Source organism: Vipera ursinii (genome assembly GCF_947247035.1).
Source record: "Vipera ursinii genome assembly, chromosome: 6".
NCBI lineage: Eukaryota > Metazoa > Chordata > Lepidosauria > Squamata > Viperidae > Vipera > Vipera ursinii.
The window spans coordinates 80,433,554-80,457,689 of NC_139515.1; the positions used below are offsets into that span (position 1 = coordinate 80,433,554).

Genomic DNA, 24,136 nt, shown 5'->3' on the forward strand with positions numbered 1-24,136 from the left:
GAAGCGAAACATCTTCAAGAAAAAAACAAAAGAAAGTCCAGTTCCACCTTGAAAAAGTACCTTTGGGACAACCATGACATGGATGACTGAGAATCTCCATAGAGATCCCTTGAAATAGATCTAAAATGAATTCTTTGTTATAGAGAGGCTCAATGACCACCATTATTTGAACCTCATCTTCTGGAGCCTGAAGATAGTCTTGTCGCACTATAGCTAGCTATGTTATACATGACATATGTGTTTGAATACTCATTCATCATGGGTCGCAAAACATTTTGAATTTATGCATGTCAAAAACTCAAATTTTGAGTTCAAAGCAGCTGTTCCCACCTTACCCAAAATTTCCCAACATTGTTTTGGTCAGTCTAAAAAGAGTCTGGAGCTTGGAACGCTTCAGTGAGAAGACCACGAGAAGAATTTGAGAAGAATTTGAGAAGAATTCATGTGAAGCTAAAAAAAAACACAACACCTTGTCCTGCCCCCAAAGAAGGATGGTTTGATTATAAATCTTTTGATATTTGAAATGTGTTGTTACTCCCTCTGTTCTCCAGCATTTCATAATTTTTCATTTTCACGTCGGGGGGTGTGTGTGATTATTTGGAGAATTGGGGGGGGATTTCTGGAGGGAGGCTGTACTTAAAGTCTGCAGCATTCCCAAGGGAACTTAGGAATTCAGAATATAGACTTTGAACCCTCCACTTTCCAACCCCATTTGAATTCAGAATAACAACAATAACAGCCTTTGCCAGAGAAGCAGTGACTCTTTTTCCAGGCTGGTTCTGCCAGCTGCTGTTTTTTCTTTATAACTTTGCAAAAACCCTCTTGGCTCAGCCCAACTTATGAGCATAAAAATTCTCTGTAGAGGGTATTCCAACAGCACCCTACAAGACCAGAACATCTTTAAGAGCCTTGGTGGAGCAGTGGGCTAATGCCTCCTTAAGTAAGTAACACCAGCTGCCTGCAATTAGTGCAAGTTCAAGTCCCACCAGGCTCAAGGTTGACTCAGCCTTCCATCCTTCCGAGGTAGGTAAAATGAGGACCCAGATTGTTGGGGGCAATTAAGCTGACTTTGTAATAATGCCGCTTGGGGGCCCCCGAAAGCCCTAATAAGCAGGCATATACATAGAATGAAGGCTATTGCTAAGCACATTGATTTGTGCTTCTTAGATTTTAAGCCGCCCTGAGTCTTCGGAGAAGGGCGGGATATAAATGGGATGAAAATAAAATAAAAATAAAAATAATCTTCTGTTTAGCACTACCTGACCAAGGCCCTCTCCAATCCTACTAGCTCTTCTCCTTTTCTATGTGGTTCTGTTGGGTGGTGCTAGTTCTAAGTTCCTTTGGCAGTTTGGTTTTTAATGGTTCTCTTTCCCCCAACTTTTCCCCTTTCCTAATCCACTGCCTTCTTTTGTGGAGTCAACTTAGTGTCTGCTCAAAAAAAATTCAAGGGACAAGACGTCACTGACATCAAAGAACTCTATGCTGAAAACCTCTGGGGAATTAACACTGGGTTTAACTTTGAGGAGCATGGGTTCATCAACTGTCCAACAATCCCTACCCAACATGGTAACCTATGTGATAATTTTGACCTTGGTACCATCTGCTGAAAGAACATCTCATGGCATGCTTTAAAGGGAGAACTCCTCACCATTTGCTTCTTCACGTTTTTCCCAAAGTAAAGGGGGCACCTCCAGTGCCCATGTTGCATTTTGATGCAAATATTTCACTTTTTTTTTTCACATTTGCGGATTTCAACAATAACTAGTCAGTTATATTCTCCTTCATCTTCCAAAGAAAAAAGGTGCTAGATCAGGGCTCTTCAAACTTGGCAACTTTTAAGACTTGTGGACTTCAACTCCCAGAATTCTTCAGCCAGCCCGGGCTGGCTGAGGAATTCTGGGAGTTGAAGTCCACAAGTCTTAAAATTGCCAAGTTTGAAGAGCCCTGTGCTAGATTTTAAAATCTTTTTTTCAGGTCTAAAAGACTACTAAGTTTGGGACTTTGAATACTCTCGTTTACCCTACACTTTGATGCAGCAACATAATCAAGAAGAGGACGGTTATAGGCGTTTGATATTGTTTAAAATAAACAGACTTCCAAAATGAGGAGGAGACCATAGTGTCTTGTCAGATTTCATAGGAAAGGTACCCTATAGAAACGTTGAACTACAATTCCCATAATCACTATTTGCCATTGGATATGGGTTTAAATCCAAAACATCTGGAAGATGCTAAGTGTGAGTCTCTTGTATAGGAATTAACTCTGGGAATCATTACAGCTTTCAAGATCAAATCTCTAATTGCAACAAGATGCTTTAACTATTTTATTCTTATGGCTGTGCTTGCCTACTGTGTTTAAGCAAGTTACTGAGAGTCATTTTCTTTCCTAAAAATGGCAGTGTATCAGGTCGTAAACTAGAAAACGGTCTCACTTGACACTATAGTCTTAAGTCATTTAAAAAGAAAAAATCGAAATGAAATCCTAATTAAAATTTACGTTTTGCTACTGGAGCTGATTAAGGGCATGTCTGTGTTAAATTTGAGAAAGCAGCACATTCATTTTAGTTATTAGAATTTGTTCATTATTAGAATAACGAATAACGGTTGCAGGAATTGGGTATGTCCATTTTAATGAAAAGAAGGACTAGGGGTGACCTGATAGCAGTCTTCCAATATCTTAAGGGGCTGCCCTAAAGAAGAGGGGGGGCCCAACCTATTTTCCAAAGCATCTGAAAGCAGGACAAGAAGCAACGGAGGGAAGCTAACCAAGGAGAGAATCCAACCTAGAACTAAGGAGAAATTTCCTGAGAATTGGAACAATCAATCAGTGGAACCACTTGCCTCCAGAAGTTGTGGGTGCTCCAACGCTGGAAGTTTTTAAGAAGAGACTGGAGAGCCATTTGTCTGAAATGGTATAGGGTTTCCTGCCTGAGCAGGGGGTTGGACTAGATGACCTCCGAGGTCCCTTCCAGCAGTGTTATTCTAATAGTAATTTTAGCTTGACATTACCTCTGTCAAATCAGATGTTGCTTTCAGATATTGGTTGGAAAGCTGAGATTATGCTATCTTTTTCCAGGTCACGTGTAAGGAAAACCAGTTTAGAACTAGAAATCTTCAGAGTTTAGCTTGCTCAGAAAATGGTACCCTGAAAAACTTTTGAGAGCTAGATCAACATTATTTTGGTTCACTTTTTTTGGGGGGGGGGCTGCTTTTCCCATTAGTTGGAATTCATTTCATCTTAACTTCTCCCATCTGGTTTTCTATTACAATATTTTGACAGCTAGGGGCACAGATTAAGGAAGTGTTTATCCGTTTGATTGGAAGAGGGTGGTGACAACCTTCCTAAATCTTCCATATAAACTCCTTGGATATCTCTTAACACAAGATGGAAGCCTTGGAATTAGAACACTGAAAAGCCCAAACATCTTACATTTTGTACAAAGTTGGTGGGTTTTTTGTTTTTTTAACATTTGGGATGTGTTTGTTGGTATCTGTTACAGGAAAAACCTATCCTTGCCCCCGAGCCGCTAATAATGGACAATTTGGACCCGCAAATGGAGCAACTAAACAATTGGAATTTCCCAATCTTTGATTTGGTAGACAAAATCGGGAAGAGATGTGGTCGGATTTTAAGTCAGGTAAGAAAAAGGATGTTCTATAAGATTGACCCCAGAGCTCTGCTTTTTTTTTATAATGCACCCTTCTGGAGTTCACCGATTCTAATCCAGAGCTATTTGGACGCAGAGATGTGTTTCTGTTCTAGCCTTAGGCGGGAATCAAATATTACGGCTTTCTGATTTGTACGAACCCAGCCCGTGTGGCTCATCTGATAAGGTAAAGGTAAAGGTTCCCCCACACATGCGTGCTAGTCATTTCCGACTCTAGGGGCCGGTGCTCATCTCCGTTTCAAAGCCGAAGAGCCAGCGCTTGTCCGAGGTCGTCTCCGCGATCATGTGGCCGGCATGACTAGACAGCAAAGGCGCATGGAGTGCTGTTACCTTCCCACCGTAGCGATCCCTATTTTTCTACTTGCATTTTTACGTGCTTTCAAACTGCTAGGTTGGCAGAAGCTGGGACGAGTAACAGGCGCTCACTCTGTTACGCAGCATTCGGGATTCGACCTGCCAAACTGCCGACCTTCTGATCGACAAGCTCAGCGTCCTAACCCACTGAGCCACCCGCGTCCCTGGCTCGTCTGATAAGGCATGATTAAAATCCTAGCTGAGCCCATAGGTTAGAAACTCAGGTGCAAAGTTTCTCTTGCTATATATGCTAAGGGGGAAAAAAGAAATGAAAAAAGAGCTAGTCGATTCATGGGAATCACATAAGCGTTACCCAAACACAAGCATTACATCCAGGCCTCGTAGAAGGATTTTGAGAAACAAAACGTATTTTGTAAAGAAAGCCACAGAGGTGAACGCCGTGCAGAAGGAAGAGACTTGTTAGTTTGCGGTAGCAGAAATGAGGGATGTGATCGCGCCTTTTTCCAACGACACATTTTATTCGAAGGCGCTAAAAAAAGTTTCCAACTAAAATGGCATTAGTCGGAAAAGGTGCTACCAGACTCCTTTCCAAAAATAGTGGCTTAGAATCGGTTTTGGGGGGGGGAAAGGAAAACAGCCCACGAGCACCACAGGAAACCTTAGGCTCCAGCACAGGCAAATGTGTGAAAAAGAATTTTCTTTGTTTTTTTTCCATGCGCAGTCCATGAAAAACAGCGAGTAGGGAGAGAAAAACCCTAGTTTCATTCAGTTCAGCTCGATGGCAAGCTGTGTGCTTAGATAATGCCTTCATTTTCACTTACTGTTTGCCTAATAACGGCCTGGAGGGATATAGCAACTTTTGCCGAGAAAGGAGGGGATAGAATGGAAGGCTGCCACTGGAAAGATTAAAGCCAGACTTCATTTAAAAATAAAGTGAAATTTCACTGCACCTTCTCTTAAAACAAGAGAAAATAGCAGCTCCTCGGATCGGCGGGTTCCCAGATTCTAGGAAAACCTGCTGGAATGACATTCTTGGAAGTGGCGGCTGCGGATAAGAGTTAAGGACAGAAGAGTAACTTGTTCAACTCAGTTCCCCAGGAAATTGGTTTCGCCCGGAGGAAGCCAACAACCTTAATCAAGAAATCAGTTCTTAGGCATATTTTTTTAAAAAAAACAAACAAACAAAACCAACCATACAATAGTTCAGAAATTGCATGATCGTCACACCTGGTGGGATATTTGTATTCCAGATAAGATCTCAGGTGCAAGATCTTCATGTGAGAGTGAGAGGCAGTTTGGTCTAGTGGTTAAGGCACCGAGCTAGAAAGCAAGAGACTGTGAGTTCAAGTCCTGCCTTGGCTATGAAAGCCAGCTGGGTGACTTTGGGACAGTCTCTCTCTCTCTCTCTCTCTCTCTCTCTCTCTCTCTCTCCCTCTCTCTCCCTCTCCCTCTCCCTCTCTCTCCCTCTTCCTCTCTCTCCCTCTCCCTCTCTCTCCCTCTCTCTCCCTCTCCCTCTCTCTCCCTCTCTCTCTCTCTCCCTCTCTCTCTCCCTCTCCCTCTCCCTCTCTCTCTCTCTCTCTCTCCCCTCTCTCTCCCTCTCTCTCTCTCTCCCTCTCTCTCTCCCTCTCTCTCTCCCTCTCCCTCTCCCTCTCTCTCCCCTCTCTCTCTCTCTCTCTCTCTCTTTCTCTCTCTCTCTCTCTCAGTCCAACTCACCTCACCAGATTATTTTGTAGGAAAAATAAGAAGAAGGGGTATTGGCTATGTTCGCTGCCTTGAGTTATTTGTAAACATAATAAAAGTGAGGTATAAATAAATAAAAATAAGGTAAGAAATGAAACCTAGGGATAAGATTCTGGACATCTCAAAAGAGGCAAGTTAATTAAGGTTTGTCCATCCTGCTATCAAGCCCACTTTACAAATCACCGTTTTAACACCCCACAAACAAACCCCAGGCCCTACTAGCCCTGATGATGTTAACCTAGAGGTAATGAAACGTCTGCAAGAAAACAAGCAAGCTCAGAGAGCACCAAGGACCCTCTCATGTCAGCCCTGAGCTACAAATATTCTCCTTCATTGGAACTCCAGGCATAAAGGCTTAGTGCAGGGGTAGGCAAGCTCGTCTCTTTTATGACTCGTGGACTTCAACTCCCAGAATTCCTGAGCCAGCATGGCTCAGCTTGGAAACCTCTCCCTTTCCCCTCAGCATGGCTGGCTCAGGAATTCTGGGAGTTGAAGTCCACGAGTCATAAAAGAGCCAAGGTTGCCTGCCTCTGGCTAGCTCTAGCAAGGCTGCTAGAGCTGTTAAACCATTTTTATCTCAAATGTTCCAGGAAGGGGCGGGCCTAGAACCCAAAGTGCTTGGAGTTACCTTATGTTCTGTACGGGAAGTCCTCAACTTAACAACCACAGTTGGGCCCAGAATTTCTGTTGCTAAGCAAGGCAAGCATGAAGTAAGTCAGGTCCAATTTTATGACCTTTTTGTTTTTTTACCGTGGTAGTTAAGAGAATCACTGCAGTTGTTAAGTGAATTACGCAGTCATTAAGTGAATCCAGCTTCCTCCATTGATTATGCTTGTTGGGAGCCAGCTTAGGAAGGTCACAAATGGAGACTTGCATGATTCTGGGATTCTTCAACCCTGCTGGTTGCCGAGCATCCAAATTTTGAACATGTGCTCATGAGGAGACTGTGATAGTTGTAGGGGTGAGGACCCATCTTTTTTCAGTGGCATGGTGACTTTGAACAAATGATGGTAAATCAAGGATTACCAGTATATAATGCCAACCATCAGTTGTTCTTCCCAAAATTGTACAAAGCTTTTACCAGAACTTTTATAGATAGAAGGCAGGGCAAATACTGTTCTTAAAATGAGCAAGACTGGTGCCAGGCGCAAGAAATCAGGAAGCAAATGACTACAGGTTTATTGCATGCTAACCCTCTCTACAAGATCTGAACTACTAACGGTCAAAGAAAATTGATAATAGATAAGAGTCAAGGGATGGATTTTGATCTCTTGCGAGCAGGAAGGAACTCCAGACTTATGACGCTCTTGATCCCTCCCTCTCTGCTCAGCCGAGTCATCTCCTACTGCTGATTTAAGCTTGGGAGATAGTCTGAAGATCTACGGTAGATCCACATGTCAAAGATAGTCAACCCCAGTTCGAACAATTATGGTTCCTTTCCCTTTATTTTATTTTCCAGGTATCCTACAATCTCTTTGAGGACATGGGTCTCTTTGAAACTTTTAAAATCCCTATACGAGAGTTTATGAACTATTTCCATGCCTTAGAGTGTGGATATCGAGAGATACCTTGTAAGTATGATAGCATTCCTTGCTGTTTTTTTTATTTTTCATTTCTCTTATTTTTTTTAATCATAGCAGACGGTGTTTTCTTTCAATGTCCATAGCAAATTACTTCCAAGCAGATTTTAAAAAATTAAAACCATGGGATAATGTTAAAAAAAACAAACCTGTACAATGCATAGTGCGTTTTTAAATAATCCAATCTGAAAGAGGACTATTTCTGTAATTCATCAGTGAAAACTTACCTTTCTGAATAAGAAAATCTTGATCTATCTCCTAAAAGTCTGACAGCAGATGGTAGCTGTGATTTTTTTTTCTAAAAAAAAATTAAGTACCTTTTATTTGAACTTAAGCTAACACCCTTGAAATTTACACAATCACAGTATGTGTTTCATAAGAGCATAACAAGAAAACCATGTAACTGAGAGTGAGTAAATAAAGTTATAATTCAAATAAGGGATTTTTTTTCCTGAATGTTTTAATCAAGAAATGATTGCCAAGGTAACATGCCAATGTTAGAATGTTATAGAGAAATTTTAACATTACTATGAATATCATTTGACTGGTCCCTCAAAGGTGGGAGCCAGGAATAACTCTACATTCTCATCTGTGACCAGTAGATGGTGCTGTTACTCCCTCCAATCCACTCTCCTAATACAATTAACCTGTCTCTCTTGTAACAGATCATAACAGAATTCATGCTACTGATGTCCTCCATGCTGTGTGGTATCTTTCATCCCAGCCCATCCCAGGTCTCCCAACTATGATTAATGACCACGGGTCAGCAAGTGATTCTGGTAAATGTTATGACAACGTCTGCCTATCCTGAACTAAATTTCTTGGTGCAGTGTTGTTGTTACAGGTAGTCCTTAAAATAGCAATAGCGCTTGAGACTTCTATACCGCTTCACAGTGCTTTACATCCCTCTCTAAGCGGTTTATAGAGTCAGCATATTGCCCCCAACAAGTCTGGGTCCTCATTTTACCGACCTCAGAAAGATGGAAGGCTAATGTTCCTGGTGTTCTAACCATGGACCAGGTTGGTTGGAACTATTCAAAAATTGTGTTTTGACTCTGTTAAGCATGCTGCAAGTTCAAAGCAATTCATATCAATAATTGCTGGTCCGGCCCCCTTGGTGCTTGCAGCTGAGAAATGTATATATTGAGTAGGTCAAACTGCAGGTGCATTCAGCTGTTTGCACAGGTGTGTCTCCTTCGTAATGGTGACAGGAGTCATTCTGTCTTAATTGCAGAGATGACTCTGACTAAACCCCTTGTAAAATGGTATGCTTCATTAAGCAAAGGTAAAGGTTCCCCCACACATGCATGCTAGTCGTTTCCAACTCTAGGGGCCGGTGCTCATCTCCGTTTCAAAGCCGAAGAGCCAGCACTTGTCCGAGGACGTCTCTGTGGTCATGTGGCCGGCATGACTAGACGCCAAAGGCGCACGGAACGCTGTTACCTTCCCACTGTTAGTGGTCCCTATTTTTCTACTTGCATTTTTACGTGCTTTCAAACTGGTAGGTTGGCAGAAGCTGGCACAAGTAACAGGCGCTCACTCTGTTACGCGGCACTCGGGATTCGACCCGCCAAACTGCCGACCTTCTGATCGACAAGCTCAGCGTCCTAACCCACTGAGCCACCGCGTCCCTTAAGCAAAGCTAGTGAGCCCAAAATAGAAGAGGGAAATGCTGGCGCTCCTAAGGAACAGTCTGTGAATAACCTGATTTTCTGCCCAGATTCAGATAGTGGGATCACTCACAGTCACCTGGGATACGTCTTGTCCAAAACGTACACGCCAACAGATGACAGCTATGGGTGCTTGGCAGGCAACATCCCATCACTTGAATTGATGGCCCTCTACGTGGCTGCTGCCATGCATGATTACGATCATCCTGGGAGAACCAATGCTTTCTTGGTGGCAACCAGTGCTCCTCAGGTAAGTGGGGTAGGATTAAGGGAACACTTCTCAAGTGCAAGAAATCAGGAGCTCAGGCATTTCAAATGAAAATTTAGGTTTATTGTATATCAAAGCTCTCTACAAGAATCTGAGCTACTAACAGTCAAAGTGAATTGGCAGTGGATAAGAGTCAAGGGAATTCAAGGTGGGCTGGGCTTGTGGGCGCAAAGGGACTTGAGACTGATGATAGGTTGGACCCTCTCTGTCAGACTCAGCCTGGTCATCTCCTACAACAGGGGCCTTCACACCTGGCCCTTTTATGACTTGTGGACTTCAACTGCCAGAATTCCTTAGCCAGCATCCCTGGCTAAGGAATTCTGGGAGTTGAAGTCCACAAGTCATAAAAGGGCCAGGTTGGAAGGCCCCTGTCCTACAACATCATGCTCATACAGCTAAGAATCAGAAAGAGCCTTGTAGCACATTTTCAGATTGCCAACTTCTATCCAAGGGCATAGGCTTTTGTGAGCTGTTCCCTTCCCCTGCGTTGCGGAGTGGCTCAATTATGGTACACAATCAGTAATTTGGAAAAATTAATGGAGTTCACCAATCATATTCAGGTAATCCTTGCTTAATGACCAGTCATTCAGCAACTGTTTGAAGTTAACAGCGGTGCTGAACAGGTGAGACTCATCCAGTCCTCCTAATTGAGACTGTCCCTGTAGTCACAACAATTTCCATTTGGGCACTTGGTGACTGGCTCGCAATTACGACATCACAGCATACTGCAGTCCGATGACAGCCATTTGCAATCTTCCCTGCTGGCTTCCCACAAACAAAGTCAGTTGGAATCTGGCAGGAGATCTCAAATCGTGACCACATGACATTCTCACCAATGACCATGTGAAATTCACTTAACAGTGGAAGCTGGAACTAAGTGGCATCATGCTTATGAATACTACCGATCCAAATTACAGTAGATAAGTAAGGACTGCCTGTATGTAGGTCTCCATGAGCTTAGCAAACCCATTTGCTGCTTTCCTAGGACTAGATTCTCCCCCCACCCCTTTTTGTAGACAGAAATTGAGTGGTGATTTCTCTAGGCCTGGGGGGCCCCCAACCCTCAGTCTGTGGACTGGCAGGCCAGAAACCGGGCCACGCAAACGCCCCATCCGTGGGATGCAGGCAGCACATGAAACCACACCCCATCCAGTCCGTGAAAAAACTTCTCTCCATGAAACCAGTCCCTGCTGCCCAAAAGATTGGGGGGCGCTGCTTGAGGAGAAAGAGAAAGTGTCTGACATTTTTTCAGAGGCAAGATTCCCTCCATAATTGCATAGGGCAGGGGTAGGCAACCTCGGCTCTTTTATGACTCATGGACTTCAACTCCCAGAATTCCTGAGTCAGCTATGGTGACTCAGGAATTCTGGGAGTTGAAGTGCATGAGTCATAAAAGAGCCGAGGTTGCCTACCCCTAGCATAGGGGGAGAACTTTGTGGCTGGCAGGGGAATTCTGGGTATTGAAGTCCATGAGTCATAAAAGAGCCGAGGTTGCCTACCCCTGGCATAGGGGGAGAACTTTGTGGCTGGCAGGGGAATTCTGGGGATTGAAGTCCACAGGTCTTAAAGATGCCGAGGTTGAACACCCCTGGCTTAAATGCTCATATAGCAACCATTCTAATACCTATACACTTAGAAAAATATTTATATGACATATATCACTTTAAAAGCATTTAAAATTCCAGAAGGAAAACTGATGCTTTCCTTTGGGATTAAATAGCGAGGTGGGAAGCCAGGAACTTGTCGATCACTAGGGACATGATTGTTCAGTAAAAGACAGGATGTTCGCATGCAAAAGCATTGGCCTCGTCCTTAAATAAGTACGCCATCACTCTTGTTCACCCTTGAGAGTTTTCACCAACGTTCAGTTCTGTTTTCTTGTTAAATAAGTTCTAAAGCAAATTCCCTTTCATGCAAAAGTGGTTAATTTGGGGGAATGCATATCATTTATTTAGTTTCAACAGACCGCATCCCTCAGATCTTTTGGAAATGAATATTCTCTCCATCTCTCTGTGGATGTAGGCTGTTCTATATAATGACCGTTCTGTTCTGGAGAACCATCATGCGGCGGCTGCATGGAACCTTTTCATGTCCAGGCCAGAATATAATTTTTTAATCCACCTCGATCATGTGGAGTTCAAGCATTTCCGGTTCCTGGTCATCGAGGCCATTTTGGCCACAGATCTGAAGAAGCACTTTGATTTTGTAGCTAAATTCAATGCCAAGGTAAACACAATCCCTGCCCCTCATTAAGTTTCAGATCTTTATATAAGAGCCTAGAAAATCAGCAAAGGGGAGGATATGGGATAAATGGCAGGGATTAATCATGCGATGTTGCAAGAATAGTAATCTGGAACCAAGCTACTCACACTAGTAAAGAAAGAGTGTGGAGAAGAGCGACAAAGAGGGTTAGCAGCTCAGAGGCTAAATCTTATGAGGAACGGATAAAGCGATTTGGTATGTTTAGCCTAAAAGAAAGCTAGGACATTTTCTTTATTGGTTTGTTTTCTCAAAAGTGCCTTTTCAAAAAGCAACCCGACTGGGTTTGTTTTTTTTCTTGAGAAAAGTCCAGTTGCCTTTTGAAAAAGTACTTTTGGGACAGCAGCCTTGGTGGAGCAGTGGGCTAATGCCTCCTTAAGTAACACCAGCTGCCTGCAATTAGTGCAGGTTCGAGTCCCACCAGGCTCAAGGTTGACTCAGCCTTCCATCCTTCCAAGGTAGGTAAAATGAGGACCCAGATTGTTGGGGGCAATTAAGCTGACTTTGTAATAATGCCACTTGTGGGGGGCCAAAAGCCCTAATAAGCAGGCATATACATAGAATGAAGGCTATTGCTAAGCTTGTAAGCTGCCCTGAGTCTTCGGAGAAGGGCGGGATATAAATGGAATTAAAATAAATAAATAATAAATAACTGTAATCTGGATGACTGAGAATCTCCATAGATGTATTTGTTTGCTTTTAAATTAAGATACCACCCAGTTAGGTGAGCTCCTGAATTGCTTAACAACACAACAGGTCAAATTGGGTTACAAATAGGTGTAGAGGTTTATAAATCTTAGGCCTGTTTCGTAAGGGGGAAAGCTATTATTGTTGCAATATATTTTTGTGAGCGTACAACTAGGGTTAGGGTTAATACGTGTTTTTGTTTTTTTGTCCTTTTAACTCCCATTTTTTAAACGTTTTTGTATAGGTTTGTTTTTTCTTTGTCATTTTTTCCCCTTTTGTATTTTGTATTTTAATTTTCTGAATAATTTTTATACACACACACACACAACAACCACAGCTGAAAAAAGTGGCTGTGACAAAGACATTGTTTTTTGAACTTTGAATGATATTTCCTTCACAGATGTACTTTGGGTGGTATACAAATAAAATATTAGAAGATAAAAACTATATATAAAATTAAAAAAGAGGCAAAGATTGCTAAAATCCAACATTAAAGCTAAATTAAAGCGCCTTCAGAGCACTAACCAGCTTGAAGGCTGCATGTTCCTCTGAGTAGCCCAAACAAGGCTGCCGAGCCATGTTTTCATACTTTTCCAGAAGACCAGGAGACTGATGGTCCACCTCACCTCTGGAAGGGAGAGTGTTCCAGAGAAGGCTCTCTTTCTAGACCCCACCAGTCAAAATTCTTTTAACTGGTGGGGTCCACAACATGCCTTGCGAGTCACCTTGTGGCGAGATGAGTGGCAAATAAGATATAGAGCAGGGGTGTAAAAACAGCCAGCCTGTGGGGCAGATGCATCATGCAGAAGCCGCTGGTCTGTTCAAGCCTGCGACCAGCCCTCTTTATGTGTCAGGGACAACCCCTTTTTCCTTTTTAGAGTCAACAGGCTGGAAAAACCCAACCCAAATTTATTTACAGTTCAAACAAAAAAGCAATCAAATATTTCCTTCAATAAATAAATCAAAAAATCAAACGAGTCAACAAACAAGAGTTAAACAGAAGTAGCCAGAACAGACCAGGATTCTTTTAGAATGTCTCCAAATGGTTGCCTTCAGCAACCAGCCCCGCCTACACCTTCCCCTTTTATTATCTGTCCCAAGGCGTGGCTTCTCACTGCCTTCTCCTCCTCTCACTGAGTTGCCTCATTGATTTTCTCTGCTCTGCTGGATTGCCTTCTGCTTCTAGCATCTCTGAACAGATTCAGTTGTGACTCCTCTGAGTCCAACACCTCCTCACACAGCTGAGCCTCATGAGGAACATGACTGGAGGGGTCAGGCTGAGAGTCCTGCAGTGCATCAGAGCCTCCCTCTGACACCAAAGGCTCTCCAAACCCCTCCTCCTCCTCAGATTCATCAGACTCAGCTGCTGGGAGCACAGGCTGACACTGAATCACAACAGCTGTGCCCACCCCAAATAGATGGATGGATGGACGGATGGATGGATGGATGGATGGATGGATATCCAACCAACCAACTTACCTTCCCTAACTGATCAGGTTGAATGGGCTGATGTAATGGGGCAAACACATTTCTGTAGGTAATCTGACCCATGCCATGTAAGGGCTTTAAAGGTCATAACCAACACCTTGAGTTTATCCTGGAAGCAAACTAGCAGCGATAGACACAATAGAGGTCTTCAAAGGCATGTCACAAGAAATTGGGTCTAGATTTATTCTCTGTAATGCTTGAAGGCAGTGTCAATGGGCAGAAGAATTACAGGAGAGCCAGACTCAAAATAAGGAGGAATTTCCTGCCTGTGAGGACTCTTAAGCAGTGGAGCAGTTTGCCACCTGGAGTCATAGGTCACTAAAGATTTTCAAACTATTTGTTTGGGATGGATCTTGGGATTCCTGCCCTCAGCCATGAGATGTAGGGGAAGGCCTCCAGGGTTTTTTCCCCCCAACCCTTCAGTTCAATGAAGAACTCAATCATCTTGCATTGGCAGTCCTGAAGAAAATTGGAAGATGCACCCAGGATGGGGAAGAGAAATTAAGAGCTGCATTTAATGTCACCTTCAGACCGAGGTGTTGCAACCATGTCAAAATTGCCTGAGAAGGAAAATGTCCATGGAGATTCTCAAGTCATCCAGGTCCTGGTTATCCCAAAGGGGCTATTTCAAGAGGCAAGTGGACTTTCTTTGTTTGTCCTTGAAGGCTGTTCCCTTCTCATCCAAGAAGCTTCGTGAGGTCTCCGTTCAGAAGAAGCTTCAGTTCTGAAGAAGTTTCTTGGATGAGGAGTGAAACATCTTCAAGGAAAAACAAAGGAAGTTCAGTTGTTTCTTGAAAAAGCACCTTTGGGACATGAGAAGGAAAAGTTACAGTGGAGGGAGGAATAAATAAATTCTTGGCTAAAAATGGGAAAGTCAGTCAAATCCAGCTACTGTGGTGGGCAGATGCTAGGGCAGGGTTAGGCAACCTTGGCTCTTTTATGACTCGTGGACGTCAACACCCAGAATTCCTGAGCCAGCCATGCTGAGGGGAAAGGGAGAGGTTTCCAAGCTGAGCCATGCTGGCTCAGGAATTCTGGGAGTTGAAGTCCACGAGTCATAAAAGAGCCAAGGTTGCCTACCCCTGTGCTAGGGTTTCTCTGGAGCTAGCCTTTCTCCAGCAGACACCTTGGTAGATAAAGTGTTATTCTATTCTTCCACCAAGTCATATCAGAAAGGAGCTGCAACCAAGAAGATTACAGATAAAAGAATGATGCCATCAAATGCAAGACTATCCTATTTTATAAAGAAGCTGAAGAAGTGTGACTGGGATAACAAAACAAGAGAAAAACAGAATTGGAAGTGACCTTAGAGGTCTTCTAGTCCAGGGCTTTTCAACCAGTGGTACGGGTACCACCTGTGGTACACTGGCACCTGGCAGGTGGTACGTGACCATCCTAGAAAAGTGGTAGTGGGGGAAGGGAATGAGCTGAACCGGTGGCAGCACCCCACAAACCTGAGCGAGAGACGGCTGGAGCTGCAGGGCTGTCAGGTCTCAGTGGAAGCGCCAGGATCAGCGCTTCTTCAGGGCTCAGCGGAAGCGGCAGGATCAGCGGCAGGCTCCAGCTGGAGCTCGGCGCTGATCCTGGTGCTTCTGAGCCCAGAAGAAGCGCCGATCAGCTGGAATATTGCAGCATCTCCAGGGTCTTGTGATTTAGATTCAGGTGCTTGGCAACTGATTCATTTTTTCAGAGCCATTGGAACTTTGAATAGTCACTAAGCGAACTGTTGTAAGTCGAGGACTACCTGTACTTCATCACTTTTTTCTTTTTCTTTTTTGTTGGTCATCAAGTTTTTGACACCTTGCTAGGTGACTGGTGGTACTCGGATGTTGCCACATCCTAAAAGTGGTACAATGGGTGAAAAGGTTGAAAAGCCCTGTTCTAGTCCAACCCTATACTGAAGAGGGCAAGAGACCCATCCACTCTCTCCTTAAAAATCTCTAGTGACGGAGCACCCACAACAGAAACAAAGCAGAATCAGATCTGATTCGTACATGTATGGGAGGAAAAGCAGAAATTCCCAGGGCTAGAAGCTAGATAGAGAAGTTAAAAAAGAAAAAAGATGGTAGTGATAAACCAGTATTGTGGTAAACCAAGGAAACGCATAATGCACCCAAATAATAATCCCGGCCTACGAAACGCTCCTTGTGCAGTGTACATCATGTTCACCTTTGGAATTGCATTATGTTGGGTTTGATCACAACAGTCTCAAGATAAAACTTCTTCTAATAGCATGTTATCTGCCAGGTGAACGACGATGCTGGCATTGATTGGACAAACGAGAATGACCGATTATTGGTTTGTCAGATGTGCATCAAACTGGCCGATATCAATGGTCCAGCCAAGTACAAAGATTTACATCTAAAGTGGACAGAGGGCATTGTGAACGAATTTTATGAACAGGTGAGAACACAATTGCTGTGAACAACTTTTTTTTTAACTGCCTTGTGGATAACACCCGTCGTTTTGGTCCTTAGCTTATTTTCCAAGCTTTAAGAATGGCCAGGACTTTAACGAAAGCAAATTATTTCCATAAAACCATAGTAAACCAGTTCCTCTTAATCCGTTCTTCTAAATAATCAAATGTTTTGCTTCCGTGTTTCAAAACGTTAAAATGCAACAAAACAAAACACCCCTCCCTCCTTCCTTAAAAGCTGTTGGTCAGTATTAAAAAAAAAACAATTTTCAGAAGACATGCTAAAAGGAGCAGAATTGGTTGTCAACATTTTAAAATCCTTGTTACCAGCCCAGTTGTGCAAGCATACCTTGATCATGTAATAATGGATTTGTTGCTCTGATTAATGTCTTTTTCTTTTTTTAGGCTGTTTTCCTTCTTTGTAATCAAAAGTAGTTCTCTGAACAACCTTCAACGGTTTACCATTCCATTCCTAAGGGATATTTAAGGCCACACAAGAGAGACAGTTGTTCACACAACCGTCCTAAATTCGTTGTTGAATTAATCCATTTTCATAGTTCATATGAGGGACGTGGTGGCTCAGTGGGTTAGGACGCTGAGCTTGTCAATCAGAAGGTCGGCAGTTTGGCGGGTCGAATCCCGAGTGCCGCGTAACAGAGTGAGCGCCTGTCCCAGCTTCTGCCAACCTAGCAGTTCGAAAGCACGTAAAAATGCAATTAGAAAAATAGGGACCGCTATGGTGGGAAGGTAACAGCGTTCCGTGCGCCTTTGGCGTCTAGTCATGCCAGCCACATAACCACGGAGACGTCCTCGGACAAGCGCTGGCTCTTCGGCTTTGAAACGGAGATGAGCACTGGCCCCTAGAGTCGGAAATGACTAGCACGCATGTGCAGGGGAACCTTTACCTTTACCTTTTATAGTTCATATAATACTTTGAACTACAAACTGACCAATGGGGTGGACCAAACAAAACAACTGTGTCCAGATTATCACACATCACCCGATTCCTGAGACAATATATGCTTCCTGGATCCATATATTATATCGAACCATAAGCTGACTTAGCAAGTTTGCAGAACATACTAAAACACAGCCATAAAAGAACCCCTGACTAAGATTAAAATTAATCGAGTTTAGTAGGTCATTTGAATACAGATGCTTGGTCTTGTAGTAGTTTACTTTCCACGTGTATATAAGAGTGACCTTCCTCAGTCTGGTTCCTGCCAGGTCTTCTGGGGTTCCAGCTCCCAAGAATTCCCAGCCAGCATTCTTGAATTTTGGAAATCTGGGAATATCAGACATGGCACATCTGAAGGTTGAGAAGGGTGGGTTAGCCCCATTAGGGAATTAGCCCAAGTGCCTTTGATTAATAGAGTGCCTCCTGTTTTCCAAGGGTGATGAAGAAGCCAGCTTAGGTCTCCCCATCAGCCCTTTCATGGACCGCTCTGCTCCGCAGTTAGCAAAGCTCCAGGAATCCTTCATCACCCACATTGTGGGACCACTGTGTAACTCCTATGACTCAGCAGGACTCATGCCAGGTAAATGGATTGAAGATAACGATGAGTCAGGAGATACAGATGAACATGAAGAGGATTTTCCAGACATGGATTCCTGTGACAATCATGATCCAAGTATGTTCGTCCTTGGTTTTTTTAAAAAAATTATTATTATTTTCTTTGCCTCTGACCCACTGGTTCCCCAATAAAAATAAAAACGCTGCGTGCCTACCCCAAGCTCATTGCACAAAAGTTATTCTGAATCCAATGTATGGTTTGTGGCAAGGAGACCACAACAAGATAATAGACGTAAAGCGTTCGGATTTCAGTAAGGGAGAATATTTGTAGCTCAGGGTTGGAAAGTCTACAAATGTTTTCTTGTATACTTTTCATTACCCAAACTCGGTGACGTCATCAGTGCTAATCTACTAGCACTGGTATTGTTACATAGTTTGGATAATGAAACATCTGCAAGGAAAAAACCACGCTCAAGAGAGCACCAGGGACTCCTCATTTGGATTTCTTGGAAATATGTTATGTGAGGTTTTTTTTGGCAGACTAGCTCCACACTCCGCAAGGAAGCCGCCCAAAGCCATTTCCAAGCTAGATTGATTGATGAGTTTGTATCATTATGATTGTTTGCCACTTGTTTGCCGTTTCCAAGTTAGATTGGGCGGCAAACAAATATCAGTCGATCGATCGATTGATGAGTTTGTATCATTATGATTGTTTGCCACTTGTTTGCCGTTTCCAAACTAGATTGGGCGGCAAACAAATATCAATCGATCGATCGATGAGTTTGTATCATTATGATTGTTTGCCACTTGTTTGCCGTTTTCATGCTAGATTGGGCGGCAAACAAATATCAATCGATCGATCGATTGATGAGTTTGTATCATTATGATTGTTTGCCACTTGTTTGCCGTTTCCAAGTTAGATTGGGCGGCAAACAAATATCAGTCGATCGATCGATCGATGAGTTTGTATCATTATGATTGTTTGCCACTTGTTTGCCGTTTCCAAGCTAGATTGGGCGGCAAACAAATATCAATCGATCGATCGATTGATGAGTTTGTATCATTATGATTGTTTGCCACTTGTTTGCCGTTTCCAAGCTAGATTGGGTGGCAAACAAATATCAATCGATCGATCGATTGATGAGTTTGTATCATTATGATTGTTTGCCACTTGTTTGCCGTTTCCATGCTAGATTGGGTGGCAAACAAATATCAATCGATCGATCAATGAGTTTGTATCATTATGATTGTTTGCCACTTGTTTGCCGTTTCCAAGCTAGATTGGGCGGCAAACAAATATCAATCAATCGATCGATGAGTTTGTATCATTATGATTGTTTGCCACTTGTTTGCCGTTTTCATGCTAGATTGGGCGGCAAACAAATATCAATCGATCAATCGATTGATGAGTTTGTATCATTATGATTGTTTGCCACTTGTTTGCCGTTTCCAAGTTAGATTGGGCGGCAAACAAATATCAATCGATCGATCGATGAGTTTGTATCATTATGATTGTTTGCCACTTGTTTGCTGTTTTCATGCTAGATTGGGCGGCAAACAAATATCAATCGATCGATCGATTGATGAGTTTGTATCATTATGATTGTTTGCCACTTGTTTGCCGTTTCCAAGTTAGATTGGGCGGCAAACAAATATCAGTCGATCGATCGATTGATGAGTTTGTATCATTATGATTGTTTGCCACTTGTTTGCCGTTTCCAAGCTAGATTGGGCGGCAAACAAATATCAATCGATCGATCGATTGATGAGTTTGTATCATTATGATTGTTTGCCACTTGTTTGCCGTTTCCAAACTAGATTGGGCGGCAAACAAATATCAATCGATCGATCGATGAGTTTGTATCATTATGATTGTTTGCCACTTGTTTGCCGTTTTCATGCTAGATTGGGCGGCAAACAAATATCAATCGATCGATCGATTGATGAGTTTGTATCATTATGATTGTTTGCCACTTGTTTGCCGTTTCCAAGTTAGATTGGGCGGCAAACAAATATCAGTCGATCGATCGATCGATGAGTTTGTATCATTATGATTGTTTGCCACTTGTTTGCCGTTTCCAAGCTAGATTGGGCGGCAAACAAATATCAATCGATCGATCGATTGATGAGTTTGTATCATTATGATTGTTTGCCACTTGTTTGCCGTTTCCAAACTAGATTGGGCGGCAAGCAAATATCAATCGATCGATCGATGAGTTTGTATCATTATGATTGTTTGCCACTTGTTTGCCGTTTCCAAGTTAGATTGGGCGGCAAACAAATATCAGTCGATCGATCGATGAGTTTGTATCATTATGATTGTTTGCCACTTGTTTGCCGTTTTCATGCTAGATTGGGCGGCAAACAAATATCAATCGATCAATCGATTGATGAGTTTGTATCATTATGATTGTTTGCCACTTGTTTGCCGTTTCCAAGTTAGATTGGGCGGCAAACAAATATCAATCGATCGATCGATGAGTTTGTATCATTATGATTGTTTGCCACTTGTTTGCTGTTTTCATGCTAGATTGGGCGGCAAACAAATATCAATCGATCGATCGATTGATGAGTTTGTATCATTATGATTGTTTGCCACTTGTTTGCCGTTTCCAAGTTAGATTGGGCGGCAAACAAATATCAGTCGATCGATCGATTGATGAGTTTGTATCATTATGATTGTTTGCCACTTGTTTGCCGTTTCCAAGCTAGATTGGGCGGCAAACAAATATCAATCGATCGATCGATTGATGAGTTTGTATCATTATGATTGTTTGCCACTTGTTTGCCGTTTCCAAACTAGATTGGGCGGCAAACAAATATCAATCGATCGATCGATGAGTTTGTATCATTATGATTGTTTGCCACTTGTTTGCCGTTTTCATGCTAGATTGGGCGGCAAACAAATATCAATCGATCAATCGATTGATGAGTTTGTATCATTATGATTGTTTGCCACTTGTTTGCCGTTTCCAAGTTAGATTGGGCGGCAAACAAATATCAATCGATCGATCGATGAGTTTGTATCATTATGATTGTTTGCCACTTGTTTGCTGTTTTCATGCTAGATTGGGCGGCAAACAAATATCAATCGATCGATCGATTGATGAGTTTGTATCATTATGATTGTTTGCCACTTGTTTGCCGTTTCCAAGTTAGATTGGGCGGCAAACAAATATCAGTCGATCGATCGATCGATGAGTTTGTATCATTATGATTGTTTGCCACTTGTTTGCCGTTTCCAAGCTAGATTGGGCGGCAAACAAATATCAATCGATCGATCGATTGATGAGTTTGTATCATTATGATTGTTTGCCACTTGTTTGCCGTTTCCAAACTAGATTGGGCGGCAAGCAAATATCAATCGATCGATCGATGAGTTTGTATCATTATGATTGTTTGCCACTTGTTTGCCGTTTTCATGCTAGATTGGGCGGCAAACAAATATCAATCGATCGATGAGTTTGTTTCATTATGATTGTTTGCCACTTCAAAATGGCTTTGGGTGGCTTCCTTGCCGAGGGTGGAGCTTGTCCGCCCCCTTGGTGCAGTCTGGATAGCGTGCGAGCGTGAACCGAACGAACTAATACTCTTTGGCAGCCAAACAACTACTTTGTTCACACACTGTAGTGTCCTGGCTAATGTAACATTGCAATTTGTGAAATAATAATAATGGGTGAATTCCAACAATGAAAGCCAGCAAAACTATAAAGAGCAAAACTTTCTAATATAGTAAAGATTACAGTTAAAAAGATGGGGAGAAAGTGAGCAGGATACGCCAGTGTCAACCGCCTCCACTATGATATGATTAGTCCCCAAGCCAATTGGCAGAGCCAGGTCTTCAGGCCCTTAGGGGAGGTCAGATGGGTGGGAACAGATTTCACCTCAGGTGACATACTTATGTCTCTAGCTCAGATTTGCTATCCAGTCCCATTTCGACAGGTGTATTTTACTCAAGTCTGTCAGCATGTTCTGTAACCTTGATTGAGTGACACACAAGCCAAAGCAGCATTCTTTCATTCATTGATTCAAAGTTATGCTAAAAAAAATCCGAATTGTCGGGGTGTGTGTGTGTGAGGAAAATATCTACATGGCTCAAATTCAGTCTTCCCAATAGTAAGCTTCAAGGTGAGAAATAGAGAGTTGTGTGTAATATACTTCCTTGGTATCTCCGCCAAGACACTTCACTCTGTCTACATTAAACACAACATCTGCAAATTTATTCAGAATTACAGATTGGGTGACCTTGGATGGGTAGAGTATTACTCACCGAAGGACAACTCTAGCAGTTCACACTAGAAAACGTGTGCAAGCATCCCCAGGACATAATAATATTTTAAAAATGGGATCTTCTGCCTGGAAGATATAGGACCTGTGGTACATGTCCATTTTCCAAGGTCTTTTACATTTACAGATTCTCTCACCACATGAGATGAACTAAATGCAACAAATGGAGTTAACAATAGCTTGCGATGAGTATGTGTGAAATGATTTCCAGCAAAATGTTTTGTTCTTGTTTTACCCATTGAGTCATGTCCAACTTTTGGTGACTTTATAGGCAAATGATCTCTATGCTACCCTGTCAAGCACAGCTTTCCGTTGATGGATGTTCAACTTTATATCAGATTTGATGTTATCAAGCCAACGTTTTCTTGGTTTGTCCCTTCCTACACCCTTGTCCATTAGCCATTCCTAACATCATTGCCAACAAAATGTAGGATGTGATTAACAAACTTCTGGCATCTCTGGAGCCCTGCAAAGTATTGGGGGGGGTATCTCCCAGGAAACCAGAGAGGGAAATTTTTAATATGGAGGGCAAGTTCCTTCTGATTAAACCTGGAGGCTTCCTACAGGGAACTGAAAGTTTTCTAAGGAAGGATTGAACTGGATTTGGGCTATCCCATAGTGAGAAGCTCTTGGTTTGAAGTTGAAAAACTTGAAGGACTCAAGAGTTTGGCTTCCAAAGTGCTAATCTATGCACACGTTTCTTGGAGACAAAACATTCCTGAGTAATACTTCCTCCCTAATGTTTTTATTTCCTTTTATTAAAACGTCTGAAGAAGTTCATCATGCACATTAGTAAAGACAGGGATGCAGGAGGGGTAGAATCCAAATGTCTTCACAGAATCGTAGATGAAAGCGTGAAAAACACTTTCACCAAGCAGAGTTTGGAAACCCAGCTTAGAAATTCTAGCTGCAGGGGGATCCTAAGGGGTTCTCCTGATCTGGAAAAAGAATGGCATGTTCATAGCACCAGAATGTCAAATCTTTTCAAGCGGTAGCTTAATTAGCTGAATCCTCAGTTGCTGATTAACTTAATTGGGTTTAATTGGTTTCCTTTGCAGGGGGTTAGACTAGATGATCCTTGCATGTTTCCCCCAAATTCCTTAGTTCTGTGTTACTGTATTTGACCGATAAGCGTTGGTAAGAGATTAATAGGCCGGATATTGAGGGCAAAGCAAGGTCAAACATGGGACAATGAAAACATGTCATGACCTCATCACACAAAAGTTAGATATAGGAAGAGGGGAAATACGTGTATTCATTGAAATCGGTTGTTCTATGCCAGGCGTGCAAAGCGTTATTAGACTTTTTTCACAATTCCTTCTGTGGTGGAAGGTAGACTGGAGTGCCAGGAGGAAGGGGCCAGGGGACAAAGAGGCAGCAGAGCTTGGATAGTCTGGTACAGGGGTACGCAACCTTGGCTCTTTTATGACTGGTGGACTTCAACTCCCAGAATTCCTGAGCCAGCATGGCTCAGCTTGGAAACCTCTCCCTTTCCCCTCAGCATGGCTGGCTCAGGAATTCTGGGAGTTGAAGTCCACCAGTCATAAAAGAGCCAAAGTTGTCTACTACTGCCATATGCTAATAATAATAATAATAATACAACAACAACAACAACAACAACAACCAGCACCCTTGTTCTAGTCCAGGGGTTGGCAACCTTGGCTCTTTTATGACTCGTGGACTTCAACTCCCAGAATTCCTGAGCCAGCATGGCTCAGCTTGGAAACCTCTCCCTTTCCCCTCAGCATGGCAGGCTCAGGAATTCTGGGAGTTGAAGTCCACCAGTCATAAAGAGCCAAGGTTGTCTACTACTGCCATATGCTAATAATAATAATAATAACCAGCACCCTTGTTCTAGTCCAGGGGTTGGCAACCTTGGCTCTTTTATGACTCGTGGACTTCAACTCCCAGAATTCCTGAGCCAGCATGGCTCAGCTTGGAAACCTCTCCCTTTCCCCTCAGCATGGCTGGCTCAGGAATTCTGGGAGTTGAAGTCCAGGAGTCATAAAAGAGCCAAGGTTGCCTACCCCTGGTCTGGTAGGCAGGAAGAGGGCTAAGACAGCCCCTCCCAAGCAGTACACAGCGTGTATCCATAATTAATGCAGATAGTTGCTTTAGTCTGGCAAGGCTCTGTCTGTCTGTCGCTGAAAAGCAATGAAGAAACTACGCAGAAGTAACTCCAGGTATCACCGTTGGTTCTTGGGGCCTGACGATTTTGCTGAATTGTATTCCAAATTGGCAACACC

General features: G+C 42.8%; 1 protein-coding gene across 2 annotated transcripts in view; it reads left to right on the plus strand.

Annotated features, from left to right (window-relative positions):
• PDE3A (phosphodiesterase 3A) overlaps positions 1-24,136 on the plus strand; it is a 302,331-nt gene that overhangs the window by 271,596 nt on the left and 6,599 nt on the right. The window contains exons 8-14 of one of the 2 annotated variants that reach the window (XM_083365268.1): positions 3,500-3,637; positions 7,182-7,293; positions 7,968-8,081; positions 9,023-9,222; positions 11,263-11,466; positions 15,922-16,077; positions 17,484-17,721. In XM_083365268.1, coding sequence (XP_083221394.1) covers positions 3,500-3,637; positions 7,182-7,293; positions 7,968-8,081; positions 9,023-9,222; positions 11,263-11,466; positions 15,922-16,077; positions 17,484-17,721 — 1,162 coding nt within the window. The remainder of the gene's footprint in view (positions 1-3,499; positions 3,638-7,181; positions 7,294-7,967; positions 8,082-9,022; positions 9,223-11,262; positions 11,467-15,921; positions 16,078-17,483; positions 17,722-24,136) is intronic. The other variant, XM_083365269.1, reaches the window with a different exon arrangement.